Source organism: Vigna radiata, unplaced genomic scaffold (assembly GCF_000741045.1).
Source record: "Vigna radiata var. radiata cultivar VC1973A unplaced genomic scaffold, Vradiata_ver6 scaffold_300, whole genome shotgun sequence".
Taxonomy (NCBI): Eukaryota; Viridiplantae; Streptophyta; class Magnoliopsida; order Fabales; family Fabaceae; genus Vigna; species Vigna radiata.
In genome coordinates, this window is record NW_014543815.1 from 170,504 (window position 1) to 191,267 (window position 20,764).

The 20,764-nt window shown below is 35.3% G+C and overlaps 2 protein-coding genes across 2 annotated transcripts; both read left to right on the forward strand.

The window, feature by feature from the left end:
• Positions 1–556: 556 nt before the first annotated feature.
• LOC106754962 lies at positions 557–2,589 on the forward strand. Its single transcript, XM_014637036.2, has 2 exons — positions 557–1,106; positions 1,601–2,589. The coding sequence occupies exons 1-2, from the start codon at positions 830–832 to the stop codon at positions 1,624–1,626; spliced, it is 303 nt and encodes a 100-aa protein (XP_014492522.1). The 5' UTR covers positions 557–829; the 3' UTR covers positions 1,627–2,589.
• A 4,906-nt stretch (positions 2,590–7,495) lies between these two features.
• LOC106754967 (lycopene beta cyclase, chloroplastic/chromoplastic-like) lies at positions 7,496–7,978 on the forward strand (the record flags this gene model as incomplete). Its single annotated transcript, XM_014637040.2, has 1 exon — positions 7,496–7,978. A coding segment is annotated over one exon (483 nt), but the record flags the coding sequence as incomplete, so codon positions are not given.
• Between the last annotated feature and the right edge of the window lie 12,786 nt (positions 7,979–20,764).

Below are 20,764 nucleotides of genomic sequence, written 5' to 3' on the forward strand. Positions count from 1 at the left end.
GCTTAAACCTTTAAAACGTATTTTTTAATTTTTTATAAAAGGAATAAAGGTCTTAGCACGAGGACGATGAGTGCGATCACACACGTGCTTAAACCTTTAAAATATATTTTTTAATTTTATAAAGGGAGAAAAGGTCTTAGCACGAGGACGATGCGAAAGATCACACACATGCTTGAACCTTTGAAAAAAATTTTGTTTATATATTTGAAAAGTAGGTAAATATCTAAATTGGAAAATAGAAGAAAAAAACGAAACTAGAAAAAATAAAATAAAATAGAACAAAATAAAATAAATAAAGATATAAGATAGAAAAAAAATAGAATGAAATAACATAAAAAAAATATAAATAAAACAAAATAAAAGAAATAAGATAAGAAACAAAAGGGCAAATAAAAGACGTAAAAGAAATTAAAAATAAAAAAAAGGCCCAAAATATCGATGGAGAGGGAAAAACTAAAAAAGTGGCTGCATAAAGAAGGCAGACCCTGAATTGCCTTTGGGCTCGAGGCCTAACTAAGAACAAAAAAAAAGGAAAGGGGTGTGCCAAGATGGGAAAAGGGGGTACAAAATTTTTTATATTTTTTTAATAATTAAAAAATTTAAGAAAAGAAAGGACCCAGGTCCGGCCCAAGGCTTTTACAAGCCTTTCCNCCAAATTCAGACACAACAGGGGTCTGCCAATAGTGCTTTCATTCCACCATTCAAAAACACCTAGAGACTTGGCCTTTCCTCCTTTGAGCGAAGCATCCAGTAGCNCCCACTTCCACTGTTCAAGCCTTTCGACCTTCTCCGGCCATCGCGTGTTGCAGCCACAACATCGCCAGTGACAATGCTAGTCGCCGGAGTCGTCGCCGGCCATAGCGCCAACCGGAGTCGTCGCCGGCCATGGTGCCAGGTTCTTCCTTCTCTCCTTCATTTCGCGCGCAATAGGCCCCATCTCCGAGATCACGCCGCTCCCGTTGCCTCCACTGAAATTGGCCGCAGCCGCCTCCAGATCACGAACCAGGGTCGCGCCGGCGACGCGACTCGCTGCCGGAGTTGTCGCCACTCAATCCAAGGCGTCGCCGGCGACACCAACCATCAACAGGATCAACCGCGCAAGGGAGGTAAGAACCGCTGCTTCCCTGAGTCTAGTCTTCCCCACCATGAACGAATCCAACCATCGTCGTTGGCCGTGATCGCCGCCACTAGATGGGTCATCTTCTTCCTCGATCGCGACTTTCGTTGGGTCAGCTTCTCCTGGCCATTCCAGCGACCTGAGTAGACTGCCTTGCTGCGGCACAGTCTCACCAGAGTCGCGGTCTATTATTTGATGTTTTGGTTTACCAAGACTAGAAATGATGAGTATGTATTGTGATTGAGTTGGGGTGACGCTAATGGGTGAAGGGAGGCTGAACAGGTGACGATGAAGGAACTGGTTTTGTTGTTTTATTTCTTTTTCTATTGTGTTTTTTTGGCGAGTATCTAGCTTAGTGCTTTAATCTCATGGTTGCTGATTGAAGATGGACAAAGGCATGGAGGGTATAGTTTCATTGTCTGGTTTGATTTGTCACGGTTGTAATTGATTAAGGGTTATTGGATTGTTTCTTTCTTCTTGCAGGAAAAAGGCATTGGGGATTTCAGTAGTATGAGTCAAAATGGATGGTGGTAACGGGGTTGTGTATGCAGGTTTGTGGTGAGGTATATTTTTGATGTTGGGACGAACGAATGACAAACGGTGTGCGGTGGCGAGTGTCGAGTGTCGAACAGAATGGATAGGGAAAGATAAACAGGATATATATACAGCGTGCAGGATATACAGCGTGCATGATATTCGATGGCAGGCATACATATGCAGTAAAGTACAAAGGCTTCTAACAGCTCTAGATATTTAACAGCTCTAGATATTCAACAACGATCATACATAAGCGGCGAAGAATACAGGTATTCATTGTAAATAAAATGCGATAAGTTTAGTCAGTTACCTCTTAGAGCTTCCTTACTATGGTTGTTGTAACAAGATGAGTAACGTTGGTGCTGGTGTCAAGAGCTCTCTCCCGAAATGTGAGGGTTCGGTATTGGTGGTGAATCTTGAATGTTCAAACTGAGGTGTTGGGAGTGAATGGAGCAGAGAAAGATTAGAGCCGAAGAGGATTTTCTGTTGTTGAGTGAATCATCCCTCAATGCCCCTGGTTTCCTCCCTTTTTCTCGTTTTCTTTTCTCCCGCTGATCAGTGTATCTGACTCTTTTCTCTCTGGAAGTCCTTTCCTTACTGTCATTCAGCCTGTAGGAATAGACTAAGAACCAGGAGCCCCTGGCAAAGCCGCCACACATTCCAAACGCCATCCCCTTTAAGGTAAAACAAGTGACAGCAACCATGGCGTGTACAAGATTTTCTTTCTTGAAAACGGAAAGCATTTGATTGCGTGTATTGTGTATCGTGTGTTGTAGGATAGAAAACGTCGTAGGAAGGGGTATAAAGAAAAGACCGTCATTCAAAAGAAGGAACGAAGTTAACTATTGTATTCCTTCTCTTTTTCCCTTTTTTTTCCCTTTTTTTTCATGTTTGTTGTATTGGATGATAAACAAAATATTCAATTTTTTTCCTTTTATGAATGTATGCAGTTCACCGGTTCAACGTGAGAAGAAATAGGAACCAAATCCTTTTCTGTTACTAATTGAACACATACATTTTAAGCATTACTATGTGTCCTGTGCTCTAAGAAAGTAACAAAATAACGTTGCAGGACAGCTCAATTGACCTTTGGTTATTCTGATTTCTTCTTCTCTCTTCTCAAATGGTCACAACATGCACATGTTACTTAAGAAAATTCTTCTTTTGTTTTTTTTTTTTTAATTTTGAAATATAAAAACAAATTAAAAAGAAAAACCATATAATAATAAAAAAAATAATGTAAAAGTGAAATATATAGATAAAGTCGAAAAAGAGAGAAAATAAAATAAAACAAAATGAAATAAATAAAAATAAATTAAAATAAGATAAAAGAAAAGAAAATAAAATAAAACAGGATAAAATAAAATAAAATAAAAAGTAAAATAAGATAAAATAAAATAAAAGTTTTTTTAGAGAGAAAAATAAATATGAAACTTATTTTGCCTTTTATTTTATTACTTCTTAATTCTAAATATTTTTGTTTAATTACCCGTACGAAATTGGGTATTGACATGGTGCAAAATAACATTATACGCATCACAAAAGTTTCAGAAGCGAATGCATCAAATATTTCATCCCCACCAACTCACAAAAACTTCAAGTCTTCAACTAGTGGCTTTAGATAAACATCTATGTCATTTCCAGGCTGCTTTGGACCAGATATCATCATAGACAATCATGTACTTCCTCTTCATGCACAATGCAGGAGATAAGTTGTAAATTACCAATATAAGTGGCCAACAACTGTGATTGGTACTCAGATTACCAAATGTGTCCATTCCATAAGTGGCTAAACCAAGTCTAAGATTTCTACACTCTTTACCAAATTGGGGGAATTGTTGATCAATATTTTTCCATTGCTTTGAATCAGTTGGATGACAAAGCAGCCCGTAAATTTTTCTCTCACAAACAAACGCTTAAGTCTGGGCACTATTGGAAGGTACCATACTACTTTCAAAGTAGATCCATTTTTTCCTATCTGACCATTATCTTCACTATTGTTTTTTGACTTGTATCGTGATAACCCACATTTTGGACACTTTGTCAAAAATTCAAACTCTTTCCTATAAAAAATGCAGTCATTGGGACAAGCATGTATCCTTTTATACTCCATACCCATTGGACAAAGAATTTTCTTCACATCATAATTACAAGTGGGTAATGTATTTCCATTTGGCAGCATTTCATTCAACAACGTCAACAATTCTATAAAACTCTTATCAGTCCATCCATTACTCGCCTTCAAATTCATGAGCCTTAACATTGCTGACAAACGTGTGAACTTAGTTGAACCAACATACAAAGGTGTTTTCGAATCAGTCGACATCGTCCCATACACATGAGCTTTGGCAAAATTTTCTGCGCCAACATCGCGGATCATGTCCTCTAATTTTTCTTCATCCAGTCGATCTTCTTCCATGGTGGAATCAATAACATTTTCAGTTTGGGAGTCAGTCAGAAAGTGCATTTCTTCGCCATGCCATATCCATGTTGTATAGCATCTTAGGAAACCATCACATATAAGATGTTCTCTAATTTGGGTTGCGTTCAACTTTCTCCCATTCAAAAAGTTCACACAAGGACATCTAAACTTCACTTCATCATCACTTGTACCCTCATTACGTTGTGCAAATTGTATAAATTCCTCTACCCCTCTCTTGTACTCAACACTAATGCGTGGTAAATTAATCCAATTTTGATCCATTCCTAAATATTACAAAATTACAATTATATAATTTCCCATATTAAATCAATTGAATCATACAATCAATCCAGTCATACAATCATACATATTATATTAGAAAATAAATTTTCACAAATTTATCATATTGACCTTATCATTCACAAATTTTCATAAATTTTTTCTTCAAATCTCTTGGTCCATTCCTTCAAATCCTTTAATCCAAGAACACCACAATCTTTTCTGTATCTATTCACTCTAATTTCCTCAAATGATCTCTCCAATCCAAACACTACCTTAATTTCATCCTAACTAATTCTTAACTTTTATGGTATTTATACATAAATATTTCAAATAGTAAACTCCTTAAATTTTATCTCTTTTCATTCATAAACCTTTATTTTAGTTTCATTTTTAAAATTTTACTCTCTTATAAATGGTATTTCAATTAAATTCAGGTCGAACTATTAATAAAGAAGAAAATTCGACGATTTAGGTCAAAAATTATATAGTTTATGTAAAAAAAAAAATTCAAACACTAAAACATTATAAATTTTGTAATTAAAAGAGTCAAACATATACTTTTTATTATTTTAATTTTATTGGAGTTTTTTTTTTACATTTTAATACAAGATCAAATGAATTGTAATAAACTTTGAACAATAAAACATCATTATTTGTAGAAACACTAAATTAAGTATGAGTTAAAACAAAATTAAACTTCATTACGTCTATTTTTAAATAAGATACAGTATAACGATCAACACTAGTACAAAACAGGCTTTTTAAGTCTGTTATTTTGGACTTTTTAAGTCTGTTATTTTGGACTTTTTAAGTCTGTTTTATAACAGACTTAGATTCGGCAGACTTAAATTTTAAGTCTGCTATTGACCAACCTTCTGACACTCCCCACTAGTCAGCCTTGCAACAAAATTGGCAGGGGAATAGGCCGCGGTTCTACTAGCAACCGCAACCTATTCCCCTACAAATTTATTTCAAGGACTGACAACGTGAATAATTTCAGAAGTTGCAGGGGGAATAGGCCGCGTTACTCTGAGAACTGCGGCCTATTCCCCGGCAACCTTCTGATATTCACCATTAGTCAGCCCTGCAATAAATTGGCAAGGGAATTAGCCGCGGTTCTGCAAGCCATCGCGGCCTATTCTCGTGCAAATTTATTTGAGGAACTGACAACGCGAAGAATTTCAGAAGTTGCAAGGGAAATAAGTCGTAGTTGCTCACAGACTCGCAACCTATTCCCTCTGCAACCTTCTGATATTGACCAACAGATTAAATTTTAAGTCTGTTATGACCAAAAGACTTAAATTTTAAGTCTGTTGATGACCAACAGACTTAAATCTTTGTCCAATTATAAAAAAATATAACTAATTTAAATTTATTGTGACCAGCTTAAATTTATTATTTTTTAATTTTATTTATTTTATCATTAAATCAAAACCTAAAATGACAAAAATCAAATTATCTAATAAATTAACCCAAACTTAGCCAAATTATATAAATTAAGATTGAAATAAAAAATCTTAAACATATGAAAAATTTGGAAACTATATATTTTAATATTACATTTCAATTTTTAATATAAATATGTTCGAATAAATTCAAAGTACTCAAATTAATCTTCACGTTGTAGGAGATAACTTGTCCATTACATGAAAACTTCATAAATTGTTTACAACTAATCTTCCTGTTACCCTGTAAAAAGAAGAAAATTAAATATAATAAATAATAAAATAAACGAAAGAAATGTACAATAAAAGAAAGTCAAGAAATAAAAGAAAAATAAAGGAAGCCTTAAAAATGAATTTTCTAGTGTCAATTTAAAAGTTTTCTATCAAATTAATATGATAAAAATCATGCTACTGCAATGAAACTTTAGATCTATATTAAATTATATTTTAGTTTGAATTTAAATAACGTATTATCATTAAATTTAAATTAGATCCTTAAGTTCTCAAAACTTTAATATATCAATGTACTTATTTATCTTAATCTCAGTTTTTACTTAATACTGATCTGTTTTTACTTTAATACGTACTAGTTCAAAATATAGTTCAAAATATAGACATGTAAAAATAAACTAGAACAAAAATGCATAGCACACTCACCTTCACAATGTCTCCAACCTACAACTTCTTCCAGGATATAGACGACCACTTTTGATCTTGCAAAACGTCTATATCATTGTTGTTCATGGACATGTCATTTTGAAAATGCTTCTGTTATACAAAATATAAAAGATGGAAAAAGAAATTAGGAAGTAGAATACACAAATCTATAAGCATAATCTAATCTGTGAGATAGTCTGAAGAATTTCCATCAAAGGATTCCAACAAGAGAAATAAAAAGGTTAAAAGCTCTTTTTGGTCTCAGTTTTGGTTCGAAAAATTTGAAATGGTCCCCATGTTTTTTTTTGTGTTCAAATTGGTCCTAAAGAACGTAATTGGTGTTCAATTAAGTTCTTTTCACTAACTCCGTTAAAATTGTTAACGGCAAGTTGTCCAACGATGCAGTCAGAGAATGAAATGTCATTTATTTACTTATGTGGATCTAATGAGGTGGATTTATTATTTTTGAAATTCTTTTTCTAATATTAGGCTTATTATTTTCAAAATTAAATTAAGGCTTGATTTAATTTTTCTCCTCCTCTGCTTCTTCTTGTTCTTCTTCTTTGTTTTCTTCTTGGATTTGGTTTTTCTTATTTTGTGCTCTGTCTCTGATGTACTGATCCATGACCTCCATGTCAATGAAACGATCAATGAAGATATTCAATATTTCTGTGATTGTAATATATTTGGAAACTCTCCTTCACAATGGGGTAGAGAGCCACTCTCACAAGTCGATGCGTCTTTGCTTTCCCTATTAGTTCAAAAACACTATGAGATGAGATGCTTTTATGTTTTAAATACAAAATTCATGACCAGCTGTAATCAAGATGCAAATCCTTTTTCACAACGCTAGGGCTCACGGGGAGGATGCTTCGCAGTTTCTTGGCTTGTGATTTAAGGTTGTTCTTGTGTTTCTATTTCTTCTCTGCAGGTTGACAATTATAGGTTGAGGGTTTTGATCTTGTAATTTGGGGGTTTGGTTTTAGGGTTTCTGAATTTGGGAATTTTTCGGGGGTTTAGTTTTAGGGTTTCTGAATTTGGGAAATTTTTAGGGGTTTGGTTTTAGATCTTGATAGGCCTTATGGTAGGGTCAATAGGAAGCTGCTGAAATCAAAGATGCTGCAGAAATGTATCTCAAATGGTGTCAAGTTACACCAAGCCAAAGTTATCAAGATTATTCACGAGGATACCAAATCTTTGCTGATTTGTAATGATGGTGTCACTGTTCAGGCTACTGTGGTTCTTGATGCAACTGGGTTTTCAAGATGCTTGGTTCAGTATGATAAACCGTATAACCCAGGTTACCAAGTGGCTTATGGGATTCTGGCTGAGGTTGATGAACACCCATATGATGTAGATAAAATGCTTTTTATGGACTGGAGAGATTCTCATCTGGACAATGACAAGGAGCTGAAGCAGAGAAATGATAGAATACCCACTTTTCTGTATGCAATGCCCTTTTCATCTACTAAAAATTTCAAAAATAATAAATCCACCTCATTAAATCCACGTAAGTAAATAAATGACATTTCATTCTCTGACTGTCCAGTTGGACAGCTTGCCGTTAACAATTTTAACGGAGTTAGTGAAAAGGACTTAAATGAACACCAATTACGTTCTTTAGGACCAAATTGAACACGAAAAAAACATGGAGACCATTTCGAATTTTCCGAACCAAAACAGGGACCAAAAAGAGCTTTTAACCAAATAAAAATAAGATAAAATGAGGAGTTAACAAAATATGTAAGGTAATTCACAAACTTGTAAGCACATACTGATAAAATGCTTATTTCTATATTCTAAAAAAAAAATATATTCAACATTTTTCTATAGCCTCCCCTGCCAAAATTTTCCATAAAATTTTTGTCTGAAAGGCTAAATGGTAACCACCTAAACCTAAAGAGCCTAAGTAAAATGTGTTAAAAAAAGCAATGTATTATTGGCAGCAAAAAAAAAAATACTCGTACCCAATCTTCAGAAGCTTTCCTGATAAGAGAGACAAGAAGCACCAGAGACAGAGGAAGCACATTAGTTATTGGAGACACCGAACTACACCATCAACCACCACGGAAACCCGAAAGCCAGAATTAGAAAACCAAATCCCCAATTTGAAACCCTAACCCCAAAACGCACCAACAATCTGCAGATGAGCCAAGAACACACGAAATTATCCAAATCAAAATCTCCAATCCCAAAATCGCAACTTCAAAAGCCATCCCTTCAACGCTGGAACACGAAAGTTGGTTGGCATATTCCGTCAACACATCAGTGCCGGTGAGTCGCCAGAGGTCGTCGTTGCCGACTGGATGAGAGATTGAGAAGCAAATTATTGGTGTGGAAATGGGAAAGGAGAAAGGTTGGATGAGAGATTGAAAAGCAAATTATTGGTATGGAGATGGAAGATGAAGGAAGAAAGACTGCGTGGAGATGGGGAGGGAGAGAAATGAGAGGGTTTAGCTCTCTGAAACGTAAAAAGAAAATTAAAAAGATAGGTTTAATTTTTTATTTTAGTATTAGCATATGTTATGTTATAAGTGTAAAGTTTAAGTCTCATTATCTTTAAATAGACTTAAAATAAAAACGTGTAAGTTTGTTATCGGATTAACATACTTAAACTAATTTTTTTTATTTACAAAATTACCATCACATATTTTTTAAACATAAATTTAACTTTCTTATTAGATTAACAGACTTAAATATCATCTTTTATTTATAAAATTTTCACCGAATGTTTTTTAAGTCTGATATTTTTGTAAGAGACTTAAAAGCCTTTTTTACACTACTGCAATTAAAATAAAGTTAAGCTTAAAACATCTTTAGTGGTTTTATTCACCTAAAATTTTTCTAATTTTATCAACACTTAAAAGACCAACACGAAAATACTCCCTTGATAGGTGTAGAAAAATTAAAAGACGTGTGTTTATAATTTTGCAGCTTGTATTTAGCTGTTGCATGTAAAACCGTGGAAGAATGTTAAAAATTGGAATCAAGCATAATTTAACTTTACAGAATTCATAAAATAAAGTTTGTATTCATTTATAATTATAAATTTATTTTTAGTTGATAGGTATATGAGAGGAAAATATAAGTTTTTGTTCCCAAAGCATTTTCACTTTTAAATGAGAAATTAAGTGATACTTTTTCCTAATTATTTTTTTAATTATGTGTCGTGTGGTTTATCAATTAAGGCTGCTGGTAAGTTGTAGATATAGTCACCCAGCCACCTTAAGAATGCAATAATACCAATGTTAATAATTCAAGCCGTATATACTCATTGAAAGATGCCAACCTAAGAGGGACAAAACATTATTTAATATTTTGTTTTTATTAAGTGGAAAAAGAAGTTGTTTTTTATTTGATAAGCAATTACAGCACACATCTCTCATGGTCATCTTCAAACTTAAAAGTAGAGGAAAAGTGGCCAATCACCCCAACTCATTATAACATCACATTCTTTACAAAGGATATTAGAACACAGCAAATTCGACTAATACGCAGTTTTAAATTCAATGAACGACCAAATCCACAGCAAATTCGACAAAAGCAATCAAAGCCATAGCAAAAAAGATCAAAAAATAAAGACGGGTTATTTGAAAAATTTACCTGTTTGACGCGGCGACTACGACGAATGGTGGCACGACGGAGAGCAGAGAAAGAATGGCGCGGCGAAGAGTTCCGACAGAATGGTGGCATGCCGAAGAGAAGAGCAGCAAATGATTGAAATATTCAGAGGAATGGCATGGCGGCGGAGACAATGCACAGAGTACACACAGCACGACGGAGAGGAGAGCATATAGAGAGTTGCAGCAGTTTCTTCGCGAGGAAGAAGAAACTCTTCACTGTCTTTTTTTTTTTAACCTAATTAAACGTTACTATCGCGGTTCTTAGGGAGAACCACAGTCTACTCCCATTAAAAAAATAAAAATTAAAATGAAATGACAATTTTGAAAATTTTCACCAAACTTTATGCCGCGGTTGGGGAGAAACCGCGGCCTATTGTCCTAAATACGGGAATAGATAGCGGTTCCACAGACAACCGCAGTCTAACTCCCACTTTTATTATTTTCAGAATAACGTTCAACTGCCTCCACACAGGTTGCAGAGGGAATAGGTCGCGGGTCTATGAGCAACTGCAGCCTATTTCCCCTACAACTTTTGAAATTCTCCGCGTTGTCAGCCCCTGAAATAAATTTGCAGGAGAATAGGCTGCGATGGCTAGCAGAACCACGACCTATTCCCCTGCAAATTTATTGCAGGACTGACTAATGGGGAATATCAGAAGGTTGCAGGGGAATAGACCGCGGTTCTCAGAGTAACTGCGGCCTATTCCCCCTGCAACTTCTGAAATTCTTCGCGTTGTCAGCCCCTGAAATAAATTCGTAGGGGAATAGGTCGTGGTTGCTAGTAGAACCGCGGCCTATTCCCCTGCAATATATTATTTTTCTGACGTGGCGTCAAAGGCAGAACTTTGACTGGGGAATAGGCCGTAGTTCTCAGAGCAACCGCGACCTATAAGTTCATTTTATTTTCAAAAATGCCACTGAGCAGTATTATGCTGCGGTTTCTGGTAAACCACGTCATAATGTGTGCTGTAAAAAGTCAATTTTTTACTAGTGTTAGAAAAACTATAATTTTTCGTCCTTCAAAACAAACGCCATTAAAAATAGCCTGAGTTGGCTAACGTCTGACCACCTATGATGAAATGTTTCATTGCTAACGTTTGCCATGTGTGATTACAGGTTTGATAACATTTTCTCTTCATAGTTACCATGGCTAATGACCCTTCTCCCTCTCTCCACCTCGGCCTTTACCCTTGACACCCCTACCTTTGCCTCGACCTTCGAATTTGACCCCGCCACTTCTCCAAAAAGTCTCTCATCCTCGTTCTCTCTGTTTACAACGGTCCAATAGGTCGTTTCTATTGGGTGTGCGGCGCCAAGCTGTTGGGCCGAGTTCATCTAACATTTAAACTCTCCCCTTCCCTTTTTTAATGCCATCAACAATGTTTCAACGACACCATCACCATCACCTACCTCCGCATCCCTTCCTATACTCCTCCTCTACCATGTTGCTTAGGTAATGATAAAAGTTCCTTTCTTTCTGGATGCAACTTCCATACTTAATTCAAAATCATCACGTTAGCCAAAACCCTAATCCAATGTCCAAATTTAAATACTCAAATAATAATCAACCGATTATACCTTCCTTAATTAATTAATTTATATATATAATGGGACGAGAATCAACATGGTAAATGAGTTGTCGTGTTAGATTATTCAATTTCAGGTGTTTCAATCTTGAATGGATACATTTTATCTATCTATAGTTTTAGGGGACATTGGAAATCCAACTACGAAATTAGAGAAAGCTTCAGTTCGAGATGGAACTATAGACAGTAGATAAAAAAATGATTTTTGAAGTAACAGAATCAAGACTCTTCGACACTCCATCTTTTAAGTAGACTACATGCTTCAATAAGACACGTGCCTCCAACTGTAATGTGTTTATATGTCAGTTTGTCCTAATACTGGGTGGAGGGAGTGGAACTCCTATGGTGGAATTTACTGGTGTTATTTTCACAAGGTTGGCTTCTCTCTCCTTGTTAATGAATCAGCTTGGACTTATGGAATGCAGGAAGAAAGTTATGAACGTGAAGGAAAAACTATCATTTAAAAATTATTCAAGTTGGATCCCGTTACTTTTCTAGAAAATATTAACAAAGATTCCAGTTAAACTAATAATATAAGTTAAATATTATATCTTAGCTAGAGCATATATAAACGTTAAAGAAAATGTTTGCTTAGTGGTATTACGATTAAATGAATCATATTTCTTTTTATATTTTAAAATGAACTAAAATAAGTTTTAGTTCAATTAATTATTTTGTATAAATATATGTTGTCAAGTGATATGTTTCTATTTTATCTGCAAGATGATGTTATAATATTTCTAATTTGTGTATCTACAAGATTATAATATTTATTCAGGTTATATGATGCTTTACAAAGGAATCATGTTTTACTTCAATTGATCTCAACCCTTCGCATCATTGCCTTTGCTGCTTGTGGTCTTGAGCCACTCATTCGACTTAGCAGGGTTTTGTCCTCTTAAGTAAGTTTCCTTTAATTTTTAATTATTCATTTATCCCAGATTTATTGATTAATATGATTAACACCTTTTCTAATTATGAAAAAATATTTTCAAAGATCTGATAGCAGGAAGAAAAGTAGTTCGTGATGTATTATGACATCTTATTTTTAGCCATTATGGACTAGGGCAATGCTCATACGCAGGTTTGTTCTCAGTCAAGCATAGACTCAAGAGTTTGAACAGATACAATAGAAGATTTTATATAAGAGTTTTGGGATTGAACCAGAGGTTGCAGAATAGAATCGTAACATAGGCCTAAGCCCAAACAAGAAACAAACTTCAGAAATTTAACACACAATAATCTGGAAAATGTTGCACATCCTGTTTAAGAAAAGCGCACTTAACTTCCGTACTACTGTCAAACACACATAATTGTCCTATCAGCTGACAGTAAGTGTTCTTTGGATCAACTTGTAAACAATGAGAAATTGAAGTCATTGTGATTGTCACTGGTGGATAGCACCAACCAAGTTGGACATTTCCAGAAGGTTCCTGCGCTTCAATCCAAATATGCCCATTCTCACCTGAATAGCAAATTCAAATCGCAGTCACACAAAAATCTTAATTTTCGTCTATTTGTTCCGGATTCAACCTCCATGCACAGAATCAATCGCGACCTCCATAAACGAACCAATTCAAGTTTTTGTGTCTTCTCCTTCCTCGAGCAAATAGAGAAAACTGCAAACTAACAAAGAAGAACCGTAACGCAAAGAAGAACCTTAATCTCAGCTTGAATAACCTCACATTCACGATTTCTAATTTCTAATTTTGCTTGATTGAAGATAAAACTAAAGAACCCTGATTGATAAACCCCTCTTATGAGTTTCATTAAAAAATAAATAAAAGTGTGACACACATTTACCATGAAAGGTGACATCAAACATGGCACACCGTTAGCCACCTGAGACCAAAATTTAACGTCGTTACTTTTGGAGGACTAAAAATTACATTTTCTTTAAGGACAAGGACCAAAGTATATCAAAGTTTCAAAGAGGCACTAAATCTAGAATCGCATGATAGTTGGGGGACTAAAAACATATTTAACCCAAAAAATTAAAATTCATCAGAAACTTAGTGATGAATCGATATTTTATTGATTTCACTTAGTTTATTGTACCGAATTTAATCAGGGAAGTGTGCATAATTGTCCAGTATTTTTCCCGTTTTTGCTAATAGTGCTTAATTTGACCGGAAATTCTAATTTTAATTAATTTGAATATTCTGAGCTAATTGATTTCATTTTTAATTGTAGGGAAAATATTGGAGATATATTTTGGAGCATTAGGAAGGAGGCAAATAAATTAAAGACTCTACAATTAGGCATTTCAAATTTTAATTACATTGTAAATTAGTAGTCTAGGAATCTTTCATTAAGCTTGTTCACATTGGGCTAAATTTTGGCAAAAACATGATGGCCCAAAGAGTAGGATGACACTTGTCACCCTAGGGTTTCTTTTAGGGTGGACCCCACCCCATTTTTGGAGGACACATGGTCCTAGGATATTCCCTTCCAACCGTCACTCTCATTTTTGGGAGATTACATAGGGCTGCAACGTTGGGATGTGGAGTTTTCTGAAAACTATGGCTTTGTATTTGGATTTTGGATGAATTTGAGAAGCATCTTCATTTCCTTTAGACAAGAGACGTGTTCTTTTTTTTTTTCTTTCAATTTCATTTTGCACACACAGACATTTTCATTTTGCCTAGAATGAAATGCACGGTAACTTACGTATTCAAGTTGAATTTGAATTGCTTATTTCACTTGTTGAACGGTGCTTAGTATGGAAGCAGCACGCTGGTTGCTAAATATGCACACACGGGATTTCATTCACATTTCTGGAAAAGTGTTGGCTTTTATTTTTTTTTCTTCGTCCCCTGCAGCTGTTTAGTTTAATCAAGCATTCTTAAATTAGATTTTAATTCCAGCACCGTTGCTTATTTAGTCTTTTAAATTGGAGATATGGTATAGCATATGGTCACGGGTGCATCCAAATCTTTTCTCTCTTTTAGATTCATTTGACCCCTTTATTATATAAAAAAGTGGTGTAGCATATGTTTGGTTGTATTTAATTTCTAGTTTTAATTTAGTTAATTTCTAGTCGCAAAAACAATTTCAAAACCCCCCTCCCCCACTTCGTGTTTGACCTAATCCTCGAACCACATTTGGTCCTTGAGAGACGACCTAGGAGTCACTTCCTAGTACTATACTGCATTCTTTATGCACATTAAATTTGCATGGGTTGCGACAGCCCATCAGTTAGTAATTAATAAATTCAAGAGAAATCTACATATAGTTAAAATATTATTATTTTGAATTATAATCTAAGTGTATTTTGTTTTCTGTTGTGAAAATATCATTACTCTAAATTTAAATTTCCTACAATGAAATATCAATGTAGGTTATAAGTTAAGTCCACTCTTCATTAGTGAAAAAAAAATATTTAACTTAGTTACATAGATGCTAAAAGAACAACTAGGTAAAACAAACTTTCTACAAAAAGAGATGTATTTATGTAGATCCATTTAACACCTCTGCTTCATCATTACCTCCCGTTAGAGCAACTGCAAGATTGTCTCCCTAAACTCACACCATTTAGGTGATCATTGCAAAAGAGAAAACAATAAATAGATAGACAACACACAAGCAAGAATAAGCTAGTGGCAAAACAATTCATCATAATACAATAGAAATTCCATTATTCATTATATTACGCACATACTAAACATACATCATAATCATATTATAATATTAGACTTGACTCATTTGGATATAGTATGAATGTTGAGCTACAGTGGTTCATGCACTTGTGGTGGCCTCCAATAATACCCATTCAAATTTAAATACAAACACCAACCTATGTCATCCACAAGGTTAGTCCGTCAGCGCCTATGTCCCTAACTGGTGACCATAGACTAGGACCATATGTTATCCCCACCACATAACAATCCATCTATACTTGAGATTGAGGTTATTGAGAGCGTCAGGATAAACCTCCGGATTAACTCTGATAATTCATACAAACAACACTAAGGACACCACCTGAAGGAACCTATAAAATAAAGTATTAGAGTAGATAAATATTTTAAAATAATGAGACAACTTTTAAAATAATTTGTTAATATAAATAGAAATCATAAAACTCATTTCATTACTTAAAACATTGATTATCTCTCTAGAACTTTTTCTCCTAACTCTCTCTCACTTCTCTCTACCTTTTCTTACTCTCTAATGATCAGGTTGTTCCTAGGGGATCATGACGAAGAACTCTCTACTTCTATCTGATTGATTCTTTGTTTAGAGCAGGTAAGTTTCTACCATTTTCCCCCTTCCATTCTCGGTCTTTGATCATGCTTGTAAATCTATTTATGCATATATCCAGAGTTTTTCTCCCTTGATTCTTAGTCAAATTGGAGTTCTAAGGTCTCTGTTCAATCACCAATTAGTGATTTTGATAACGGTTGAAAAACCGTTATTTTTATACTTAATTTTGATGTCAAATGCACCCTTGTTGACTTAGAAACTTGCTTTGACTCATGATTTTGCTTTAGTTTTGTGAATAAGAGAGATAAGGTTATACTTTATGATTTTATCACTAAATTCCCTTGATTTTTGTAGGTTTTTGGAATGATTTGAAAGAAGGGTTGAATGCACAAAAGTCAACCAATCAACCAAAGAGTCAACTCGTCAACCAGAAAAGTCAACAAGTCAACCAGAATGCTGAAAAGGGAACCAGAGTGCAGTTTTTCAAAACCACAGGTGGCGCTGAGCGCCGACCTAGTGCTGAGTGCCAGTCTCTAGACCAGTTTTTCATTGTTTTTCGCTTGGGCGACACCGCTAGGGGCCATTTTGAGTGCTGCACCTACCATTGAGCGGTACTGTAGCGCTGAGCACCATTTTCGTGGATCTGGGTGAAATTTTCTGTTGTTTTTAGGTTTAAACCCTTTAATCGTCCCTATTTTTGAAGCGTTTTCCCAATTTCATCCCCTTCTTATTAAAACTCCCAATTAGGTCCTCTTAATAGCTAAATTCAATCAATTTAGTCCTTTCCATTAACTAAATTTAACGGAGTTAACTTTTTATACAGCACGGAGGATGACATGTTATTTTTGTAAAAATGGTTAAAAACGTGGCATGGACTAGAGATGAAACGTGGCATACTAGAGTTCATCACGCTCCATCACTGCTAGCGATGCTCGTCTCCTCCACCATCTCGCCACCGGAAGGAAAAGCCATCGTGAGTTTCATTAGAACCACCATCAAATCTCGAAACTTGTAGTGTAAAAACTCCAAAATCACAGCGTCACCAAGAGCATCACCGCGAAACGAAGCTCCTCGCTTCATCTCCTTTATCACGAAACACTTTCTTGCAACCTGCAAAATCTGAAACACAGAAAGCCCCAAATCTCTACACACCAAAAACCCTAAATTGCGATTTTCGCTCATTTTCCAACCACCGAGACAGAGCCATCATCTTCGCAGACCTTTAATCCCAAACTGATTGAATCCCAAATTCAGTTTTATTAAATCCTAAATCCCTTTTCAGAAACCTTTGGAGGGGATCCACCACAAGCGTGAGGTCGGAGAAGAGATTCTTGTCAAGGGGCTGCGATGTTGTCAGCGCATCACTACCATTGTAATTGTCTTGTCGGACCTCTGCTTCAACTCCAATTTCAATATCGGCAGCAGGGTTAAACAACGAATCCATATCATCGCTTTTCTTCCCATCTGAAGCCATCGTCTCACTTCTTACTTCCCCAATCTCCTCCCCTCCGATTGCAGAATCTTCCTAAATTAACTCCCTTTATATCCTTAGCTCTAATCCCATTCTATATGCATGAAAAACATCATCGGCTTTCTGCGTTTTTTTTTTTATTTGGGAAGGAAAAATAGGATGAAGATACTGTCTCTGTGCAATAATACACATTCACCATCACACCCAACCACAAGAACAAAACGTCTCTATGCAACCTTTATTTGGTTCAGTTTCAGAGGGGAGCGAGGAAGCAAAGCCAAAGGTTGGTCTGCCACAAGCGGCAATGACGCTTCTGTCGTAGGCAGCACAACCGACGATGACCCTTGACTGACCAAACGGAGGTGTGGCGGCGCCAGTCGAAACTGCTATTCGGAGAAGAGACAAGGAAGGAGAAATCTGTGTATGCATGGAGAGGAATCTGGTGCCTCTCTAAGGTCCCTTTTCTGCAAAGGAGGCTCTGTGCTCTTTGCTCAAGTGGAGGAGGCAGAAACCTAATTGGTTTCTGGTTTGAAAAAAAAATATTTTAAATTATTAAATTTTGCTAAATGCCACGTGTTTCATCCACGTTACATAAATAAACACCTCATCCATCTCATTGTACAAAACTTCACGGTGTTAACTTTTTTTTAACGGAAAGGACTAAATTGATTGAAATTAACTCTTATAAGGACTCAATTGGGAGTTTTAATAAGAAGGGGATGAAATTGGGAAAACGCTCCAAAATAGGGATGGTTAAAGGGTTTAAACCTTGCTTTTATGATCTGTTTTGGGCCTGGACCTATTTTTTGTTATTTTTCTACCCTATTTAAAGACTTGGACACCCTAGAGAATGTATCTTTTGATGGCTTAGGCACAGAAACACACTTTTCACCTCTTTGGGGGCAAATTTGGAGGTGGTGACAGCTCTCCTCTTCTCCTTCTAGTGTTTTATCTCTTCCATTCCATTGTACATCTAGCTTCTTCATGACGATGGAGAACTAACCTCATTTGTTATTGGGGAAGATGTAACCTTTAAACTGTCTTGTATTTGAATTGTTCTTGAATATATATGCTTTCATTAATTATTTGTTAGGGTTTTCTTCTCTATACTTTATGCTTGCAATGTTTAACTCGTTCAATGTCATGATCATTGATTTTGTCGATATGGACACATACAGGGAAATCTAGACATGAGGGGAATTCTTTTGATTATGAAAAATTACCTAGACATAGGAATAGGACGGTTAGTTGCTTTAAGCTTCTGTGCATTGAAATGCATGACTAATTACTAGGGAGACTAAACATAGTAAACTAGTAATTGGGAGTAGGCTCTCTTCGCCGAGACATCAGGTTTAGGGTAATTTAGAAAGTTGCATTAACATTAATGAAGAAGATGAATTCGTTTATGCATTAGAGTGATTAGGTGAAATCTAAACCCTAACAACAAATTCATCTCATATTATGAACATCATCCATCAACTTTTTTGTTTAGCCTCAACTGATCAAATTGCATTCATGTTTATTTTTCCACACAACACATTCAAAACCCCAAAATATTGTTCGTATAAGTCTTAATTGGTTAAGCAAAAGCACAATTGTTTAGTGCCATAAGTCTCTTGGGAAAATGATACCTGGTCTTACCACTTATTATTACTTGATACGATTCGGTACACTTGCCGAAGTCTTAACAGATTTGTAGGCTTTCCTAAATTCTTTACGGTAAAAGCAACGGTTGGAGATTTTTAGAGCTGTTGTAGTTCTCCATAAGGTAAGGGAAGCTAGTTTTATTTGATTTTGTTGTTAGGCAAGTTATAGTCAATGTTTGTATGGTAAAATGTTGATTGAATTGTGAAATTGCATTGAATTGAGAAATCTAGTATGTTGAGTTGTTTGTATATGTTGTGTATTTATGTGAAAACTAGTGAATGATGAATTATGAGGTGAAATGTGATTTTTGATGTAGGTATTAAGTGTGATGAATTTGAGATACTAAATTGGATGAAAAATGAGTTTTCAAACTGTCATAAGTCTTTGTTTTATATTCAGCAGAAGAAATAGGAAATTTTAAGGCTAAAAAGGGAGGTTTTGATGGGTGGGTTTGAGAAAGAGAGGCTGAGGTGAGAAAGTAATTGTTTAGGAGTTGTCATGAGGTAATTGGAGACTTTTAAAAATTTTTTATGAGTGAAATTTGTCTTGTAGCAAAGAAGTGGTTTATAGTTGAAGTTTTGAGGTGTTTTGGTGTAAAAAAGGGGTTTTGAGTAGGAAGATTTTGAAACATCGAGTGTAAACTATATTGGGAAGTTAGAGGTCTGTTATTAAACCTATTAGGACTTGCGATAAGTTGATATTTTATTGATTTCATTTAGTTTATTACACTTAAATAAATCAGGGAATTGTGCTTAAATGTCCAGTATTTTCCTGTTTCTGCTAATTGTGCTTAATTTGACCGGAAATTCTAATTTTAATTAATTTTAATTTTCTGAGCTAATTAATTGCATTTTTAGTTGCAGGGAAATTTTGGAGATATCTTTTGGAGCATTAGGATGGAGGCATGGCCATTAAAGACTCTACAATTAGGCATTTCATTTTTAATTAAATTGTAACTTAGTTGTCTAGAAACTTTCATTAAACTTGTGCACATTGGGCCAATGTTGGCAAAATTTATGATGGGCCCAAAAGTGTAAGACACATGTCACCCTAGGGTTTCTTTTAGGGTGGACCCCACCCCATTTTTTTTGAGACATATGGTCCTAGGGATTGAGAACAACCGACACATTTTTTTTTTCTTTTTCTTTCTTTGGCCGGGAACGTTTTCTGCACGAGGCTCTTCTTTTTCTTTGAACCATGTTGTTGTTTTTGGATTTTGGATGAATGGGAGAGCACATCATGGCCTGGATGGATTTGTGAATGCAGATAGAAGATTATTATTGTTAGAGTGATTGATGGCTTTATTCTTCATTTTCTTCAAAAGTGTTCACGGTTGAGAGGGAATATTGTAAAAGCTACTTCAATTTAGGGTACAGCACGTTATAGCCTTTGGGCTTTCATGTCTTTCTTTTCTTTGTGGAAGTACAAGCTGCTAGATGGATGGGATAATAAATTTTATTCTATTTAATTTAGTGTAGCACATTATGTTCTAAGAGATGTCCAACCGCTATTCATTTTCTTTGGACTTTGGTTTCAACGTTTGAGTACAATTTTTTTTTTCTTACTTGCATTCAATGTCTTTTTCTTTGGGAGCCGCCACCCACTTATACTTTGGCATTCTTGGTTTAAGAGCGGAGCAGTGAAATTTTAATTGGCTTTGATAATGAGGCTGCATGGTGATTTGAATTTAGGAGAAAATGCTTTCACGGTGTTTTAATTCTTCTTGGATGCATATTCTGAATTTGAGATGCGTTGGGTCCCCTTCCTTTGGGAC